This window comes from Saccostrea cucullata, unplaced genomic scaffold, assembly GCF_032062105.1.
Source record: "Saccostrea cucullata isolate Sc308-1 unplaced genomic scaffold, CSIRO_AGI_Scuc_v1 ctg8308, whole genome shotgun sequence".
Classification (NCBI taxonomy): domain Eukaryota; kingdom Metazoa; phylum Mollusca; class Bivalvia; order Ostreida; family Ostreidae; genus Saccostrea; species Saccostrea cuccullata.
In genome coordinates, this window is record NW_026940156.1 from 1 (window position 1) to 17,016 (window position 17,016).

General features: G+C 33.0%; 1 protein-coding gene across 1 annotated transcript in view; it reads left to right on the forward strand.

Annotated features, from left to right (window-relative positions):
• The first annotated feature begins 1,254 nt into the window (after positions 1 to 1,254).
• Positions 1,255 to 17,016, forward strand: part of LOC134254889 (uncharacterized) — an 89,233-nt gene continuing 73,471 nt past the window's right edge. The window contains exons 1-6 of the mRNA XM_062737420.1: positions 1,255 to 1,439; positions 1,989 to 2,093; positions 2,212 to 2,278; positions 2,366 to 2,619; positions 2,975 to 3,028; positions 14,561 to 14,710. Of these exons, the coding sequence (XP_062593404.1) occupies positions 1,262 to 1,439; positions 1,989 to 2,093; positions 2,212 to 2,278; positions 2,366 to 2,619; positions 2,975 to 3,028; positions 14,561 to 14,710 (808 nt within the window). The 5' untranslated portion in view covers positions 1,255 to 1,261. The remainder of the gene's footprint in view (positions 1,440 to 1,988; positions 2,094 to 2,211; positions 2,279 to 2,365; positions 2,620 to 2,974; positions 3,029 to 14,560; positions 14,711 to 17,016) is intronic.

The window sequence follows — 17,016 nt, forward strand, 5'->3', positions numbered from 1 at the left end:
GGGAAACCTGGCTTTTTATCCTGTGTAAAATGTAGAAGGAGTTCAGGGAAGACGGGACTTTTTGCACAAAAAACGTCATTTTTCGACCCCCATTTGACCCCCCGGGGCAAAATCAAAATTCCGAAACCTTACTGCACATCTACATGACACCACTTATCATCCCACAAAAGATGATTAGGCTGCTAAGTAAAATGTAAGAGAAGTTCAGGGAAGATGGGGCTTTTTGCATAAAAAACGTCATTTTTCGACCCCCATTTGATCCCCCGGGGCAAAATCAAAATTCCGAAACCTTACTGCACATCTACATGACACCACCAATCATCCCCCAAAAGGTGATTTGGCTGCTGAGTTAAATGTAGAAGGAGTTCAGGGAAGACGGGACTTTTTGCACAAAAAACGTCATTTTTCGACCCCCATTTGACCCCCCGGGGCAAAATCAAAATTCCGAAACCTTACTGCACATCTACATGACACCACCAACCATCTCTTAAAAGATGATTAAGCTACTGTGTAAAATGTAGGAGGAGTTCAGGGAAGAAAGTGTGACAGACGGACGGACGGACGGACGGACATGAGTAACAACAATATACCCGAACTTTCTTTAGAAAGTGCGGGTATAATAACAGTATTTGACACTTTTTTTAATCAAAGCAAAAACTAGCTAGCTACATGATATTGTATTTATCTCATGATTCAAAACTTCTTAACGGTCCTTTGATAAAATTTCCCAAATTATTAGGTAGGGTTTATTTTAACGGATCCCCCTTCCGATAATGTAGATATAATTACTTTCATTTAAATAACGTTAACGTCATACCGTTACAATATACAGGCGTATATATAATAACGTCAAAAGTCATGACGTTATACATGTATATAGATTTTACTTGAAACAATACCATTTTCAAACGACTATAAAACTAGCTGGAAAAGATATCACTAAAAAATAAATTGTGTTATAACCCTCAAAGTATAACCTATCACAGAGTAAAATTTCATTTATTTTGGGGACGGGGCATATTTTGGCACTTCGTGGCTGTAGCTCTTTAAATTCAAATGAAATTATAAAGAAATCAACCACCTAACTTTCAAAGAGTAATCACAGAGACAAATTTGAAAGTTTATATGACCTACACTCTAATATTACGAATTACAATTTTATTTTGAGTGAAAATATCTTTGAAAGTAAATGTTTCTCTTTAACATGTTGAAGATGAATCTTCTTTGCAATTTTCTGCATGTGACTTTTTTCTGTACAGTAATGACTGGTGTAGTGGTCTCCTGTCCCCAGAAGCTGACAGAAACATTGATAGCCTCTGCCAGACTGGGCTGTGGTCAAGACAAGTATGGTAACAAACAGTACTTATGTCTCCCGAACTCAGAAAAGACGGGTCTGGTAGAATTCTGTCACGATGGAGTCATGGGGATATTGGAGAGAGGTGAGTGATCAAATTTAATTTTTGTTATTTAATACATTGCGTTTTTAAAACTGATACCCAATATGGCAGCTTAGGCAAGGATTGAACTTTCTTACATGCCAGTCAAACTCCAAGGTCAAAAAGTCAAAATCGTTGGTATCCAAAGGAAGATCATGTGATAAGAAATGCACAAGTAAAATAACAGCCATAGTACATGTGCTTATTTTTATTAACGTTATGGTGAATGTTGAAGTTTTCAAAAGTGGGTTGAACTCTTAAGATTAGTGTCAAAAAATAAAAAAAAAATACTAATTAAAATGAATTTGATGAAATTTATAGAAATGAATTTGCCAAAAAGTTCTCTGCCATGAGTGTTAGTTTAGAATGAGTTATCAAGAGTGACGAAACTAAATATAATAGATTAAAGGAACCTTTTTCTTGCCTATAGATTAAATCAGTTACACAAGAGATATGTAAATGTTACATCATCCAAATTACACAAAGTAAAAATGATATACATCTAATTGATTGCGCAATATACCAAGTAATTAACAATTCAGTATTATTTAGGTAATTGTTTGGAGACCACTGGCGATCAACTGTCAGAAACTAACTGCTCACATTTCCTAATGGGCTGTCCAGATACAGAAGTCCACATTAACGAAATGTACAGATGTAAGCATAACTTGGTCTATGGAGAATAATGTCATACTCATCCTTAACTTAAAAAACCCTACTTATATTACTTTAAATATGTATTTACATACATGTTCTCAATATTCTTCTAATTTAGATCCCGCCTGTTTAAGAATTAGTACAGAGTATCACTGTTATCTTGCTGATCCGTTCTGTGGAAATACGTAAGTGATAAATATTCATCATTCAAATCAGCAAAATGTCCTAGTCTTGTAACTATATTTACACATATATATTTATTTTATGTTTAGTGCATGGGATAAAACTACCAAAGACACAACAGAGACATTGGTGACCCAGGGATTCTCTACAGACAATGGCGTGTATAATATAACAGAAACGATTATTCAAACAACCACATTGGCAGATAATAACTCAGCATTAATTGGGGCAATCGTGGGAAGTCTGGTAGTTGTGTTAGTCGCTATTCTTCTACTTTTGACTGTATTTATAGTTTTACGAAGAAGAAAACTGAGACAAGAAAAAGGAAAAGCTGAAGTTATAGGTACTGCAGTTTGTGCATACTATCTTTTTTGATATTTTCTGTGTGAATGTAAGATTCTTAATTTTTTTTAATTAAAGATAAAAAGAAAATAATAGCATTTATAAAAAAGATAATTGAATACATTTTTTCACTCATGAATAAAGATTTTTTTTTCTTTCTTACATAATTCATTTTACTTTCAAAGAATATTTAATTTTATAACTTTCATAAAACAAGAAACTTTTTTTTGGAAGGGGATTGTGAAATCTTGTTAAAACCAAACGAGGGAGAAAGATTAGAAAATTTGATTTAAGAAAATTTTGAATATATTGAATGTGGATAATTATAAAACATTGTATTGGAATTCCTTTTTCAGAAGACGTAAAGGAAGTCTTATTGAAACCGTTACCAACAATAGACATCAGACAAGGTACTTAATAGATTCAAGAAAATAATGTTTTATAATTTAAAAATGATTTAAGGAAGCCCTAAAATCGAAAACTACCTAGTATTTTGTTTATTAGGATAGGGTACCTCTCTTACCTGCGCAGGAAAATTTTTTCAAAAACAATATTTTTATACCCAAAGCAACTAGTTGCGGGAGGTATAATGTTTTTGACCCGTCTGTCAGTCTATCTCCTATGTTTAAAATTAAAAGGTCTGATGAAGGGTAAAGTTGACAGCAGAAAAACAGACAGGGCAAAAACAATATACGCCCAGGATCACACTGTATTGATCAGGGCGTATAATAATTAGAAAAATGAATTCATTTACTGTTAACAAATTGCGGAATTAACTGTAATGAGCAGTTTTGTTTAATTTAATTAAGAGGGTCGACTTGGGTTTCCATTGCGTAATATTTCGCGCATCATAGTACAATGTAGCGTATTTACTGTTTTAAAGCAAATGTTTTCTTCACTTACTTAATGAAACAAAACAAACTAAACAAACTCAAGATTTTACCATTTTTATAACAATTTTTATAATTAATAGGTACATTGATGTCCCCTCTGTAAACAAGGTGGTAAAAGTTTGTGGTTTTTATATATACATGTAATGTGCAGTATTGTATTGCTCATTATATATCATAGTTTAAGCAAAAAGTCTTGTAGTATTTGTAAAGTGCGTAAAATTTGCACTTTCCCATATAATTCAAATAGTAAATGTACCTGTATTTTGAAACGGTCCCTTAAAATACATGATGGGCGATAAATTTTCCCAAAACTTGTCATGTACACTGTAGTCAGTGTTAGTTATATATTATATAAAATTAAAGAGTTTCTCCATTTTAGTTTTTACACAATAAAACCCCAGTCGCCCCTTTAACTTGTAAGGGTGAAGGATATTATGGAGATAACGAATAGTTTTCAATATCAAAGCCCTTAAAACAATACAAAATAGGAGCAGATCAAACACTGACCTCTGAAACATCAGAGGTGGGATCAGGTGACATGGAGGAGTGAGCATCCCCTTCCAACCGGTCACATCCTACTAGTCAATATCAGGGAAATAACAGAAAAAATCCATAGTCAATTTAGTGTATATATAATGGACTAACAATTAGTAAGAAAAAACATCACTCAGCATTTGACTCAGAGATAAATTTTGATTATTTGCTGACAAGATCAGCATAGGTAGATCATAGGTAGATCATTCAAACCCATCAATAGAGCTCTTTAGTGTGCAGTATTCAGAGCTTCGATCCATATGCATGTTATAGAATCGCATTTTAATTTGTTGAGTATGCTAGGGCATCAACGATACTTCGAACGTGGGATAATGTGCATAACAGGCGAAGTCCATTATACATAAATTTTCCCTCGTTTCCAACTGTCGCCCACGCAACTGCCATCTTTGTCTCTGGCATACCCAACAAATTAAAACGTGATTCCTTGTTATACCCGCACTTTCTAAAGAAAGTTCGGGTATATTGCTGTTACTCATGTCCGTCCGTCCGTCTGTCACACTTTTCTTCCCTGAACTCCTCCTACATTTTACACAGTAGCTTAATCATCTTTTGGGAGATGGTTGGTGGTGTCATGAAGATGTGCAGTAAAGTTTCGGAATTTTGATTTTGCCCCGGGGGGTCAAATGGGGGTGGAAAAATGACGTTTTTTGTGCAAAACTCCCATCTTCCCTGAACTCCTTCTACATTTTACTCAGCAGCCTTATCACCTTTTGGCGTTGATTGGTGGTGTCATGTAGATATGCAGTAAGGTTTCGGAATTTTGATTTTGCCCCGGGGGGTCAAATGGGGGTCGAAAAATGACGTTTTTTATGCAAAAAGCCCCATCTTCCCTGAACTCCTCTTACATTTTACTCATCAGCCTAATCATCTTTTGGGGGATGGTTGGTGGTGTCATGTAGATGTGCAGTAAGGTTTCGGAATTTTGATTTTGCCCCAGGGGTTCAAATGGGGGTCAAAAAATGACGTTTTTTATGCAAAAAGCCCCGTCTTCCCTGAACTTCTCCTACATTTTACACAGTAGCCTAATCATCTTTTGGGAGATGGTTGGTTGTGTTAGGTAGATGTGCAGTAAGGTTTTGGAATTTAGATTTTGCCCCGGGGGGTCAAATGTGGATCGAAAAATGACGGTTTTTTTGTGCAAAAAGCCCTGACTTCCCTGAACTCTTCCTTAATGTTACTCAGAAGCCTAATCATCTTTTAGGAGAGTCAAATATTTTGAAAATTATGTAAAACATCAACGTCAAGGGGTAAAAAAGCATCGCATGCTGGGAAACACCTTGAATTCTTATGAGTAATTGTCAAATGTGAGAGTCATATCTCATCTCAATCAAAAGTTATAAGCAAATGCAACATTTTTGAAAAGTAGGTTAGGCTTGACCGCTTCAAGGTCAAGGTCACAGAGTAAAAGTCATGATTTATTTGGAAAGGTCTTATCACAGGTAATAATATACATGCATTATGATATGAATGCCCGAACTTTTCTCTTTCAAAATGATGAATTTATAACAATTTAATTTTTTTGCAAGTTAGTCAAACTTCTAGGTCACATGTTAAAAAAAACCCATGCCATTCTCACAGGTAAATACTAATACATAAGTTTAATATGAATGTCTCTTCTCATTCAGTAGATATGACCGTGATGACCAAGGTTAAATTTATGGAGACAGATGGACAGTCTGACATACAAATGTACATATTTCTATACGAATTGGGTAAAATTGACCCAGTGGTTCTAGAGAAGTTGAAAATGTTAAAAGTTTTCAGACAAACAGATGGACGACACGTCACAACAGACGTTATATGCTAAGGAAACCAGAAAAGCTCAAATGAGTGTTTTGACAGGGTTACAATATGGTTGCAGTATTTGAAAAGCTGTTTTTTTCATGCAGAGATATGCATGTCCAACATATTCATGTTTTATATTTTCTCTAGTAATTTGTTTGTTTGTTGTGAATACATCTCTTTTGGGAATTTTTCCCTCATATGGAGACACCACCAAATAATAATGAAGACAAGATGTGTTTGTGAAACACTGATATCCCTGTATGGAAGCCTATGGCGACGGTTGAAGTTTCTAAAATATATGTCAAATTCAAAGGTCAAGGTCAAAGGGTTCAAATTGTTAGTATTAGAAGAAAGTCTTAACACAAGGAATGCACATGTGAAATAAAGAAATCCCTAGTAATTCCTGTTCAAAAGTTAATTGCCAAGGTTATTTATTTTTTAAGTGGTTCAAACTCTAGGGTCAAGGTCAAAATATTTATACCTGTTGACAGTTCACAATGAATACACATGTTAAACATGAAAGCCCTAGCACCTACTGATCAAAATTTAGGCCAAGTTTAAATTTTGTTTTTTTTTCTTGTAAAAATGTGTATCCTAGGTCAAGCGATCAGAGGTAAAAATTAATGGTACCCAAATAAAAGGTCTTAATTGTCACAAGAAATAAACCTATAAAATGTGGAAGCCATTTGTATAGCCCATCCCACTTAAAACTTATGGGCAAGGTAATAATTTCTGCAGACAAATAGACAGATATAATATAAACACAAGAAACAAAATATGTATAATTAGTCAAATGGAAAAAAAAATTACTATTTAATTGGAATCACAAAATAGATTGTTATTTCAGGGACAGGGAGTAGGTAGGGAGATAGGAATCCCCCCCCCCCCTGGAATTTGCTTTGTTATTTAAACAAGACTATATACTGAAGCAAATAAAAAATGACTTTGGACATCCTCCCCCTAACTTAGAAAACATTGACCACACTATCATTGTTTTTATTTTGTTTATTTGTTTTCAGTTTTTTTCTCCTGCTTGTCAGGAAATTCTAGGCTGGGTTTTTTTTACTGAGATGTGAACCCCCCATCCCTACTCCCGAAAAAAAAAATCTGGATCCGCACCAGTATTGGCAGTAACTGAATGTCAGAGATAACTTCACAATATGAAATTCGTCTAGTGTGGCATGAGATGAGATGATCTTTGACCCTTTTTGAACTTTAACCTAATCGTTTGGGTTTATTTTACCCCCCCCCCCCCCCCCACTATGCTTAAACTTGTACTTACAGTACCCGCATCGTTATTCTTTACAGGATACACGATACGATAGGATACACGCACGATACGATAGGATACACGCACGATACGATAGGATACACGCACGATAGGACAGGATACACGCACGATAGGATAAACGCAAAACACAATAAACGCAAAACACGATACACGCAAAACACGATAAACGCAAAACACGATAGACCTGATAAACGATCTACACGATAGGATAAACGCAAAACCTGATAGGATTGTTTCAAAATGCGGAACGTTTTTTGACAAGACGAAAAGATTATTTTGAATTAAATCTAAAGATTAAAGATTATTTAAATTAAACTAATTTATTTTAATTTAAATACTCGCAGAGTTTCAAATCTAAACTATAAAGTACATTTAATTATTATAAAAAGAACCTGAGATCTCTGTATTAATTTTACGAAAGTTGTTCATTTTTATATATAAAAAATTGACAGTGATTAAATTGATTTTTATGAAATGGAGACTGTATTTTTTCTTAATTTTTTCTCAAGTGTGTGAATTTTGAAACACTATAAACAGATTTATTATTTATGAAAATTATACATTTTAATTTTCTAAATTTATCTACAAGTACCAAGTTATTTCACGGAAGAAATTTACGCAATAAATTAAAAATTTGTATTTAATGTCTAAAGCTTACATACTGCGATGTATCCAAAAATCGCAATTAAATATTAATATCTTAGAAAATAAACCAGTAGAAGACTTGCCGAAAGAAAGGTTTAAAGAAAACGGCTTTATAACAAAATTAATAAATTTATCATGATAGATCTATCAAGAACGAAACAGTCCAAGAAAATTAAATTTTCTGAATAGAAATCTAAATAATTATTAAATAATAGCGATCTGCATTCATACATGTAAACTGTGTCATGAGAATATGAATCTGCTACAGCTGCACATGTACGTTTACGCTAAGCTCTGACTTATGTACATGTAAACATTTTACAGATACTTAAAATCTCGTATTTATTAACGAACATTGAATGGTTAGATACTTTCTTCTTAACAATATAAAACAGAAAAATTAATTAACAAATATTAAAAGAGTGAAATGCGACTTCTCCGACTAAATAATTATAAATCATTGCTATTAAACTCTGTGTGTACTGTTTCTTATAATAACGAAAAATAGGTTTAATTCGGCAAATGAATTATTAAACCTTAAAAATCATTTTACACTGACCCCGTAATCTCATATAAGGCATATTCGTTCGAAGGGCGGTATCTTGAAAGTCCGCAACCAATTTAAAATTAGATAAACAAGATCTAACCAAATAGCCAAATATAATATTGAATTCTTGAATAAAGTTATATACGTATGGAATAAAATCGATTAATACTATAAATTGATTCGGTGTATTTATTAGTCTTGCATGGTCACAGCGGATCACACGACTCCTTTGTTTTATTTTTATAGTAAGATACCGTTAAAAAATATTGCGAGCTAATTTTCATAGTTTAGAATGTTAGAACTATTTCATCCGTTTCTACGATCACTGAAATTGTTTCCTAGAATTAATTTTGTCTGTTTTACGTAGAAAACCCGATGACCCGAAAGTGCACGTACCATAAGTGCAGTATATTTTGTTTATGTTTATTACAAGACTTATTTACATAAACATAATGGAAACATTGTACGAAATGAAAAAGAATCAACGGAGTGAGTTTAGGGACTTCATTTCATTTCATTGATTTATTTGAATTTTTATTTAACATTCAAGATGATTTTTTCATCGATAAATCGTACAATTATTTAATGTATTTTGAACTAAATCTTTGATAAAATTGTTCAATTAAGTTAGGAACAAAATTCCGAAAATAAGAAGTTGCGTTTCAGTAGAACAAGGTAGTATTCGAGGTTACTAATTGACCCCAGGTGAGAAATCAGTACAGGTATGTTGACGGTGATCACACACACACGGGCCGAGGTGTCAGTTAGGGGAGAAGGGGGAGGGGGCGGATGACGGCGCAGGAAGACAGTGTGCTAATTAGAGAGCCACACATACGTGTAATTTTTCTTGTAAGGAAAGGTCTTCGATTTATTTTGATTTTTGGCATGCCGATGGATTATATTTTGAGTTTATTTCAACGCCGAAAAGGTAAGCTGTTAAAAAACTTCATGTTTTCCCGTGTACATGTGTATATTATTTTTATGATATCTAATGCCAGATAAAATTAATGAAAATCTTTTATTTTATAGTAACAGCCATGGTGTGATAAATTGGTTAGAATATTTTTATTGATTATATTTTATAATTTTGATTTCTTTTATTAATTTAGACATATGTCACGGAATTTATAATTAGCTAAACAAATAAGTTTAAAATTTGAACGTATACGGCCAAAATCGTTGTTAAAATCATCTGGATCATTGTCTTATGTTATATTATATTTGTAACATCAAGACTTTAAATAATTGTGCATACATGCAGGTCAGACGCGTAAACATATTTCTAACGTTATCAGACAATAAACAAGGAAAAACAGAATATTGCATGAAAAAAGACACATTTCAATATCCTGCTTATTATTTATTTATTTGCTTTTTGTCTACGCGAACATCGTATCTTACCAAAAATCTTTCTCCGGTAACTCCAATTCATTTGGGAAAATCATATTAATAATATTTAATTTTGACAAAATAAATCATACAATTCGATAAATTATCTTTTAAAGAAATAGACCAGTTGATCGATCTACTTATAATTTCATTTCCGAAAAATAGAGTTACTGTTTAAATTTTGACAATTACTGTCTGCTTTTCCATGATATAAATATTTTATTTATTTAATTAATTATTTATTAATAAATCAATTTATTCATTCATGAAATACGCGATTAATTATTTTTTTTTCCTTCTACGCTTTAATATTTCTTATATTGATGAAAAAGAAAGGGATAAATCTTTATTTTATCTTTTTCGGTTGAATTAATCTTATTTCTATTAACAAAACGAAAAAGAAACTCGGAATAGCTCAGTAGTTTCTTTACATAGTAAAGATAAAAAGCGAGGGTTTCCGAATATACACGATAAACGCAAAACACGATACACGATAGAACCTGATAAACGATCTACACGATAAACGCAAAACACGATAAACGGAAAACACGATAGAAAACGCAAAACCTGATAAACGGAAAACACGATACGATAGGATACGATAGGATACACGCACGATACGATAGGATACACGCACGATACGATAGGATACACGCACGATAGAACACGATAGAATTGTAAAGAATAACGATGCGGGTACTGTACCGACTGCCATAGGTCTCGTCAACTTCATGAAATATAAATCCAATTATAACACAAAATGAATTAATCCAATGCACACCAGACTGCAGCCATGTGCTAATTCCATTCGGCAAACCTTCGTCGATTCCGTCACCTTATCAGATGAAGTGGGAATCGGCCGAGGTGTGCCAAATAGTGTTTAATCTAAAATATGATATTGGGTGACGCAACGTGATGTGATGTAGAAATTTACATGTTAACATGTATAGTACAAGAACAAATTTTAAATTAATTCATAACAAACGATGTTTTAACAAAACTTTTCCATCTAGCCTATTCCAAAAAGTATGTGCTGTGTGATTGTGGTGTCGAGGGGGGGGATTAGTAAATTTAAAAAGGTCCTATTATGAGCAAAACATTTATCAAAATCTAATTTACATCATTAATAATTCAAGCTGGTATATAATGAATTAAGCATGTAAAATAAATATAAGAGGTTCTGAGTTATAGGTCACAGGGTCTGAGAATTTCATACTCAATTTGATGAATACATGTAAATTATAGAATTATTTTGACTTTTTCCTTGGAAAACCGCCCAATATGTAGGAGCGTGTATTAAGAGGCAAATACCTTAGTGCGGGTATTACTGTCTCATGACAGCATCTAGTATTAACATTACATTGTGACATAAAATTGAAAACATAGATTTAAAAAAAATGTCATAGATTGTAATAACTAGAGGCGTCCCATGTCAATTATAATAGTTCTCGGGTATATTCTAACATTTGGAATATTGAAGGGGGAATGATTTGCATTCATTCTTTAAAAAGCTTGTTTTCTCCCCAGTATAAAAACAAGTGACCGACGGGCCATATAGGCCACCTGTGTATCATGTAACAAGTTTCAAAGTATTGAATTTGGTTTGGTTTTTTAAACCAGAGGCCATTAAATTCACAATTTTAAAAGAAGCGCAATTGCTTATCATAACAATACTCTTAGCACACTTGCTTGTTTACGTAATACCCTGGAATAGATCAGAATAACAAAGAAAAAATGCATTTCAACTATATACCGATTGTGTGTATCACCCAACAGTAGCAACATATTTGAAAATTTTGGAAAATTTAATATAAATTTTATATTTTAATTAATGGTTAATTGATAACAAAGAGCAGATTTCAAGGCATTAATACATTTTCAGACTATGTACACCCAAAAACCGCTGACCCAGGGGCCCTGAAATAAACCATTTTAGAAGAGGCACATTGCTTCATCATAAATATGTATCAGCATTGAGTCCTCTAAAAGAATTATGAAATTCATGGCCTTGGAGTCAGGGGTTCTAGTACTAGGGCATGGGTAAATAAGTATATATTAAAAATACATTATTTTTTTTGAAAATCTTCGCTACTCCTGGGTTTTAGATAAACTAAGTACATAGTTATGATAAGCAAGAGCGCTTCTACCAAAATTGTGAATTTTATGACCCCAGGGACAGGGACTCTATTGCTAGGGCGGGGCTCTCTTGATTCTATGGTGAAAATACATAAATTCTTTGAAAATCTTCTTCTCTGCTCCTAGGAGTTAAATAAACTAAGTAAGTGTATGGTTAAGATGAGCAAGAGTGCCTCTACCAAAATTGTGAAATTTATGACCCCAGGGTCAGGGGTTCTGGTGTTAGGGCGGAGCTCTATAGATTATATAGTGAAGATACATGAATTCTTTGAAAATCTTCTTCTCCGCTCCTATCGGTTTTAAATAAACCAACTAAGTGCATAGTTATGATGAGCAAAAGTGCCTCTACCAAAATTGTGAATTTTATGACCCCGCGATCAGAGGATCTGATGTTAGCGCAGGGCTCTTTTGATTTTAGAGTAAAAAAAACATGAATTTTTGAAAAATTTCTTCTCTGCTCCTAGGTATTAAATCAACTAACTAAGTACGTACATGTAGTTATGATGCGCAAGAGTGCGTCTTCCAAAATTGTTGGGTACTGGTGTTTAGGGCGGGGCTCTATACTCGTAGATTATATAGTGAAAATACATGAAATCTTTGAAAATTTTCTTCTCTTTCTCTGCGTATGAAGCAGGTGAACTGCCTATATACAGTGTAGTTATGATGAGCAAGGGCGCTAATCTTGCAGAATAGTGAATTGCAAGGCTTTAGGGTCAGGGGTACCATAGAGGGGGGGGGCTGTACTTATATACTGAAAATGAATGAATTGTTTGATATCTGCTCCTTGGTATTACTAAATTTATTTTTGAAAGCAGGGTTGCCTTTTCAAAAATTCTGCAATGTGTGGATCTAGGCCTAAGACTCATGGGTTCATGTGTGGTAAGGGAACTATTGATTATTGCTGAATATTACTGATTAGTTGAAATGCATTTTTTATTCCCCTACCCTTCCTGTGGGTATTAATATAAGTATAACCACGCTAAGCAACTGCTACGTGATGATCAATGATGCCTCTTTCAAAATTGTGAATGCCAAAGCATCTGGCTTAAAACATGAATCAAATTTAATAACTTGAAAGTTGTAGCATAATGCTCAGGTGATCTTTAAGGCCCATGGGCCTCTTGTTAAATACCCAGGGGCAGAGAAGATTTTCAAAGAAATAATCTATTTCACTTTATAAGATATATAGCCCCGCCCTAACACTAGAACCACTGACCTGGTACCACGGGATTTACAGCTATGGAATAGGCAGCCTTATATAACTATGTTTTTGGTTAGTTCATTTAATACCTAGGAGCAGAGAAGAATGTTTTAAAAGAAAAAATACATTTTCACGAAATAATTTATTAAGCCCCCCCCCCCTTAGCACTAGAACCCCTGACCGAGGGGGCATGAATTTTGCAATTGTGGTTGAGGACTTGATGCTAATTACAATTATGCAATCCGTTTTACTGCTTGGTGTACAGGAAAAAAATATTTTGAAGTACTGCATTAATTTAAGTGGTTTTGACTCCACCCCTCTGGCCCCAAGGTGGAGGCTTGGACCATGACATTTACATTTTTTTGGTTCCTCTTCACCCATAGATGCTTTATTCTGAAATCGGTTGAGTGGTTGCAGAGAAGCTGAACATTTTCAAATCTTAATGCACGACGAGGGACAAAAATAGAAAATTTATGGCCCAGGGTGAGGTGTTGTGCGGGAGGGGAGATCTAGTGATGATGTAAAAGTGAAAGCGTATTATTCCTTTGAAAAACTTTTTTCTGCTCTAGGTATTTAGCAGACAAACCAAGTATATTGTTATGACAGCAAGGGCGCCTCTTCCAAAATTGTGAATATCTTGACCCAATGGTAATGGGCTAATGTAGTTTATTTACTTTATAGACGATAATAAACTTTATAGACGATAAGTTTAAATGCATCTTCATCTCTGTTCCGTATTGTTATTGAACAGTAAAAACCTAATTGCAAGGTAATGAGCAAGGAAATTAAAAAAAATCATAACTCTGGATTATGAATTGGGGCATAAGGGTTATGTTTTTTTGAAAACACATATAATATAAATGCATAATAACTTAGAAAATCTTCTATTGTTATTTTTATTCAGGAAACATACCATGTGCATGGTTATGATAAGCAGGGGTGTCTCTTTTGAAATTGGGAATACTTTGGCCCTTTGGTCAGGAACCTTAATATTATTGTGGGGTTACTGTACAATACTTACCATGCAAGTGAATTCTAAAAAATCCCAAATAAAGTCCAAAGCGTGCCTTTTTCTTAAGTAAAAATTGTTTAACTAACTTGCCACTAATTAATATGCCACTTATTAACTAGGATCGAGAGTTAATGATACACAAGAACGCGAATCCCTTGTGGATACTGCTGAAGATCTTGACTTGTCATTGTATTTCTAGTGTCCTGAAAGAGAACATTCACTGCTGGCAACAGGAGAAGGAATTCACCTAAACAATGTCATATTTATTTAAAATTTGCCTCTTTTTGTACAACTTCAAAAATGAAGCGTTCCGTTTAATATTTCTACTACTGATGATAGGTAGGAAGACTTGTAAATAAAATACAAAAGGATGTCCTTGTTATTAAATCATCATATGGCTTAAGTAAAGTACTTCATATTTATCTAAAATGTAATTTTAAAAAACGAAGTTCTTTCGAGATAAAATGGATAAAAACATTCTATTTCAGGAACTACAGAGATACCAAAAACGGTCGTCAATGGAGATCCAGCGGATAGTGAAGATCCAGCGGATAACAAGGATTTTGTCATACAAGATGATGACAGCGATATTTTTGGTGATTCTGAAAATTTTTGGATACAAAGCATGAGAACAAGAGGTAAAAATACAGATACCGTACATTTGTCATAGGAACTAGTTTTGTTTTCCTTTTTTTAATTAAATATTTATAGTTATTTTTAGCAGGATTTTTTAAGGACTTGCAAAATTCTTTAGTCCCTAACAAAAAATACAATAATAAACTATGATTATAGTAAACTATAGTTTATTTTAGTTAGCCATAGTAAATTAAAGTTCCGAAGTTTTTACGATAGTTAATCAAAGGTTCAATTGTTTACTATATTTAAACAAATTTTTCAATTTTTTTTACAATAACTACTGTAAATCACATTCTCAAAGATTTTACTATACTTTATCAACGTTTCAAAGATTTTTTAATCAGTCTCACATGTAGTTATCGTTTTTTAAATTATTTTTTAGCTGTTTTAAGGGGTCGATGTTGGATTGTTTGTGGCTGGTTTTTGTAGTAAATTTTTATTTAAATATACTTCTAAACGTAGTTTATCAAAATGAAATACATGTATTTACATTTATAAGATGAAAAAATCCATGTGACTGAAGTTGATGAGACATTTTTTTTTAGTTTTAAATGACGCAAAACTTTTTTGTAGTATATTTTTTCCCTTGATATATGAAACTAAATTTACATCTTCATAATATTAAATTTCTAATAGTTAAAAAAAAATATTGCTCATCTATCGATACAAAAAATCACATTTACATTAATAATAATATTTTATATATAATTCTTGTACGTGATGATTCTTTGTTGTTTTTTTTTAAATTCTTTTATAAATCTTAAATTTGTAATCATTATTATAAAATTTAGAGAACGAGAATCAAAAACATAATTGCATCAAAGTTCCAAAGTTTTAAATATAGTAAATCAAAGTTCCAAAGGTTTCTCTATAGTAAATCAAAGTTCTATAGTAAATAAAAGTTCCAAAGTTTTTACAACCATTGTAAGTCAAATATTCAAATTTTACGTTATAGTGAATCAAAGTTCAAAAGTTTTTATTATAGTACATGTAAATCAAAGTGTTATTTGAGGATATGCTATCCTCCGAACAAATAAGCTACTAACAAAGTTTAACATGACCAATGCATGTACTTGCATCTAAGCAAATAAGTCTGTTAGTAATAAAAATAAAACAAAGAATTGGATACGCTTGTAGCAAATAGAGAAGTACCATTAATATGCGCCAAAAAGTCGGTGTTTTGGGAGTTTAATGTTGGTACAAAACTCAGTGTCCGACTTATAAGCGAGTCGTAGAAAGATTGATCCAATTATTAAGGTCAAACTTTCACATGAAAATATATCCCAAGACATAACTTGAGACCTTTCTTGACATTAGGATTTGAAACTTGGTCCTATGTACAAGTAAAGCCATTATAAATATACTATATCAAATTATTTAACCTTGAAAAATTTCCCCATTTAAGATTAGATTGAGAAAAAACAATACTAGACCATAAATTTAGATCCTTTTAATTTGAAAACTTGAAAGATGCAGTACATTATTATTTTTGACCACCTTGATCATAAAACTGCACTTCTAAATGTTGGTAAAGAAGGGGAGACATGTGGTTATTTTTTTTGTAAAAAAAAAAAAACAGTACCCGCTAGTTGCATAATGGTATACACATGTCGTTTTATCCATACTGCAGACAGTGATAATACATGTAAGTCTCTTCATTTACTACACATACATACAAGTATTGCCGCCAGGGACAATGTGCACCAAGTCGAGCCACTCTTCCTCCTACGTAATCGACGACAGCATGTTCAGACAAAGTTTGGCTCATTTGGTAGTTGGCGACAATATCCCGTGAACATTTACTCATTATTTTGGACTTGAAAAGCTGTGTTGAAAAATATTTACTAAGATCGAGAAAGAATTTTCACATTTTCAGTTCCATCTTAAGAACTATTGGTTCCAATATGAAGCCTATCATGCCATAAAAGTAACATAACTAATTCGTGAAAAAAAGGGAATTCAAGTTAGATCATGTGAAGGTTTATACATTCTTTCAATATAAGTAGTTAAGGATTATTGAAAAATAATCGACATCATTGAAATATTTTTTTTTCAAAAGCCATTGTGTCAGAAAAGTTAAAACTTATGTGAAAACGTCATTATAAATAGAAAATTCCGTTTTATTCAGATAAAATATGTGGAAATAACGAACTACATTCGATATGAAACGTTCGTTAAACATTACAGAGGATGACGAACCTCGAAAACATCAGGGATGAAAGAGTGAGTATAGATCATGTTCTCAGTGGTGGATACCAGAACACCGGGGGGGGGGGTGTTCCGATTCATTCTACAAGCAAAATAATAC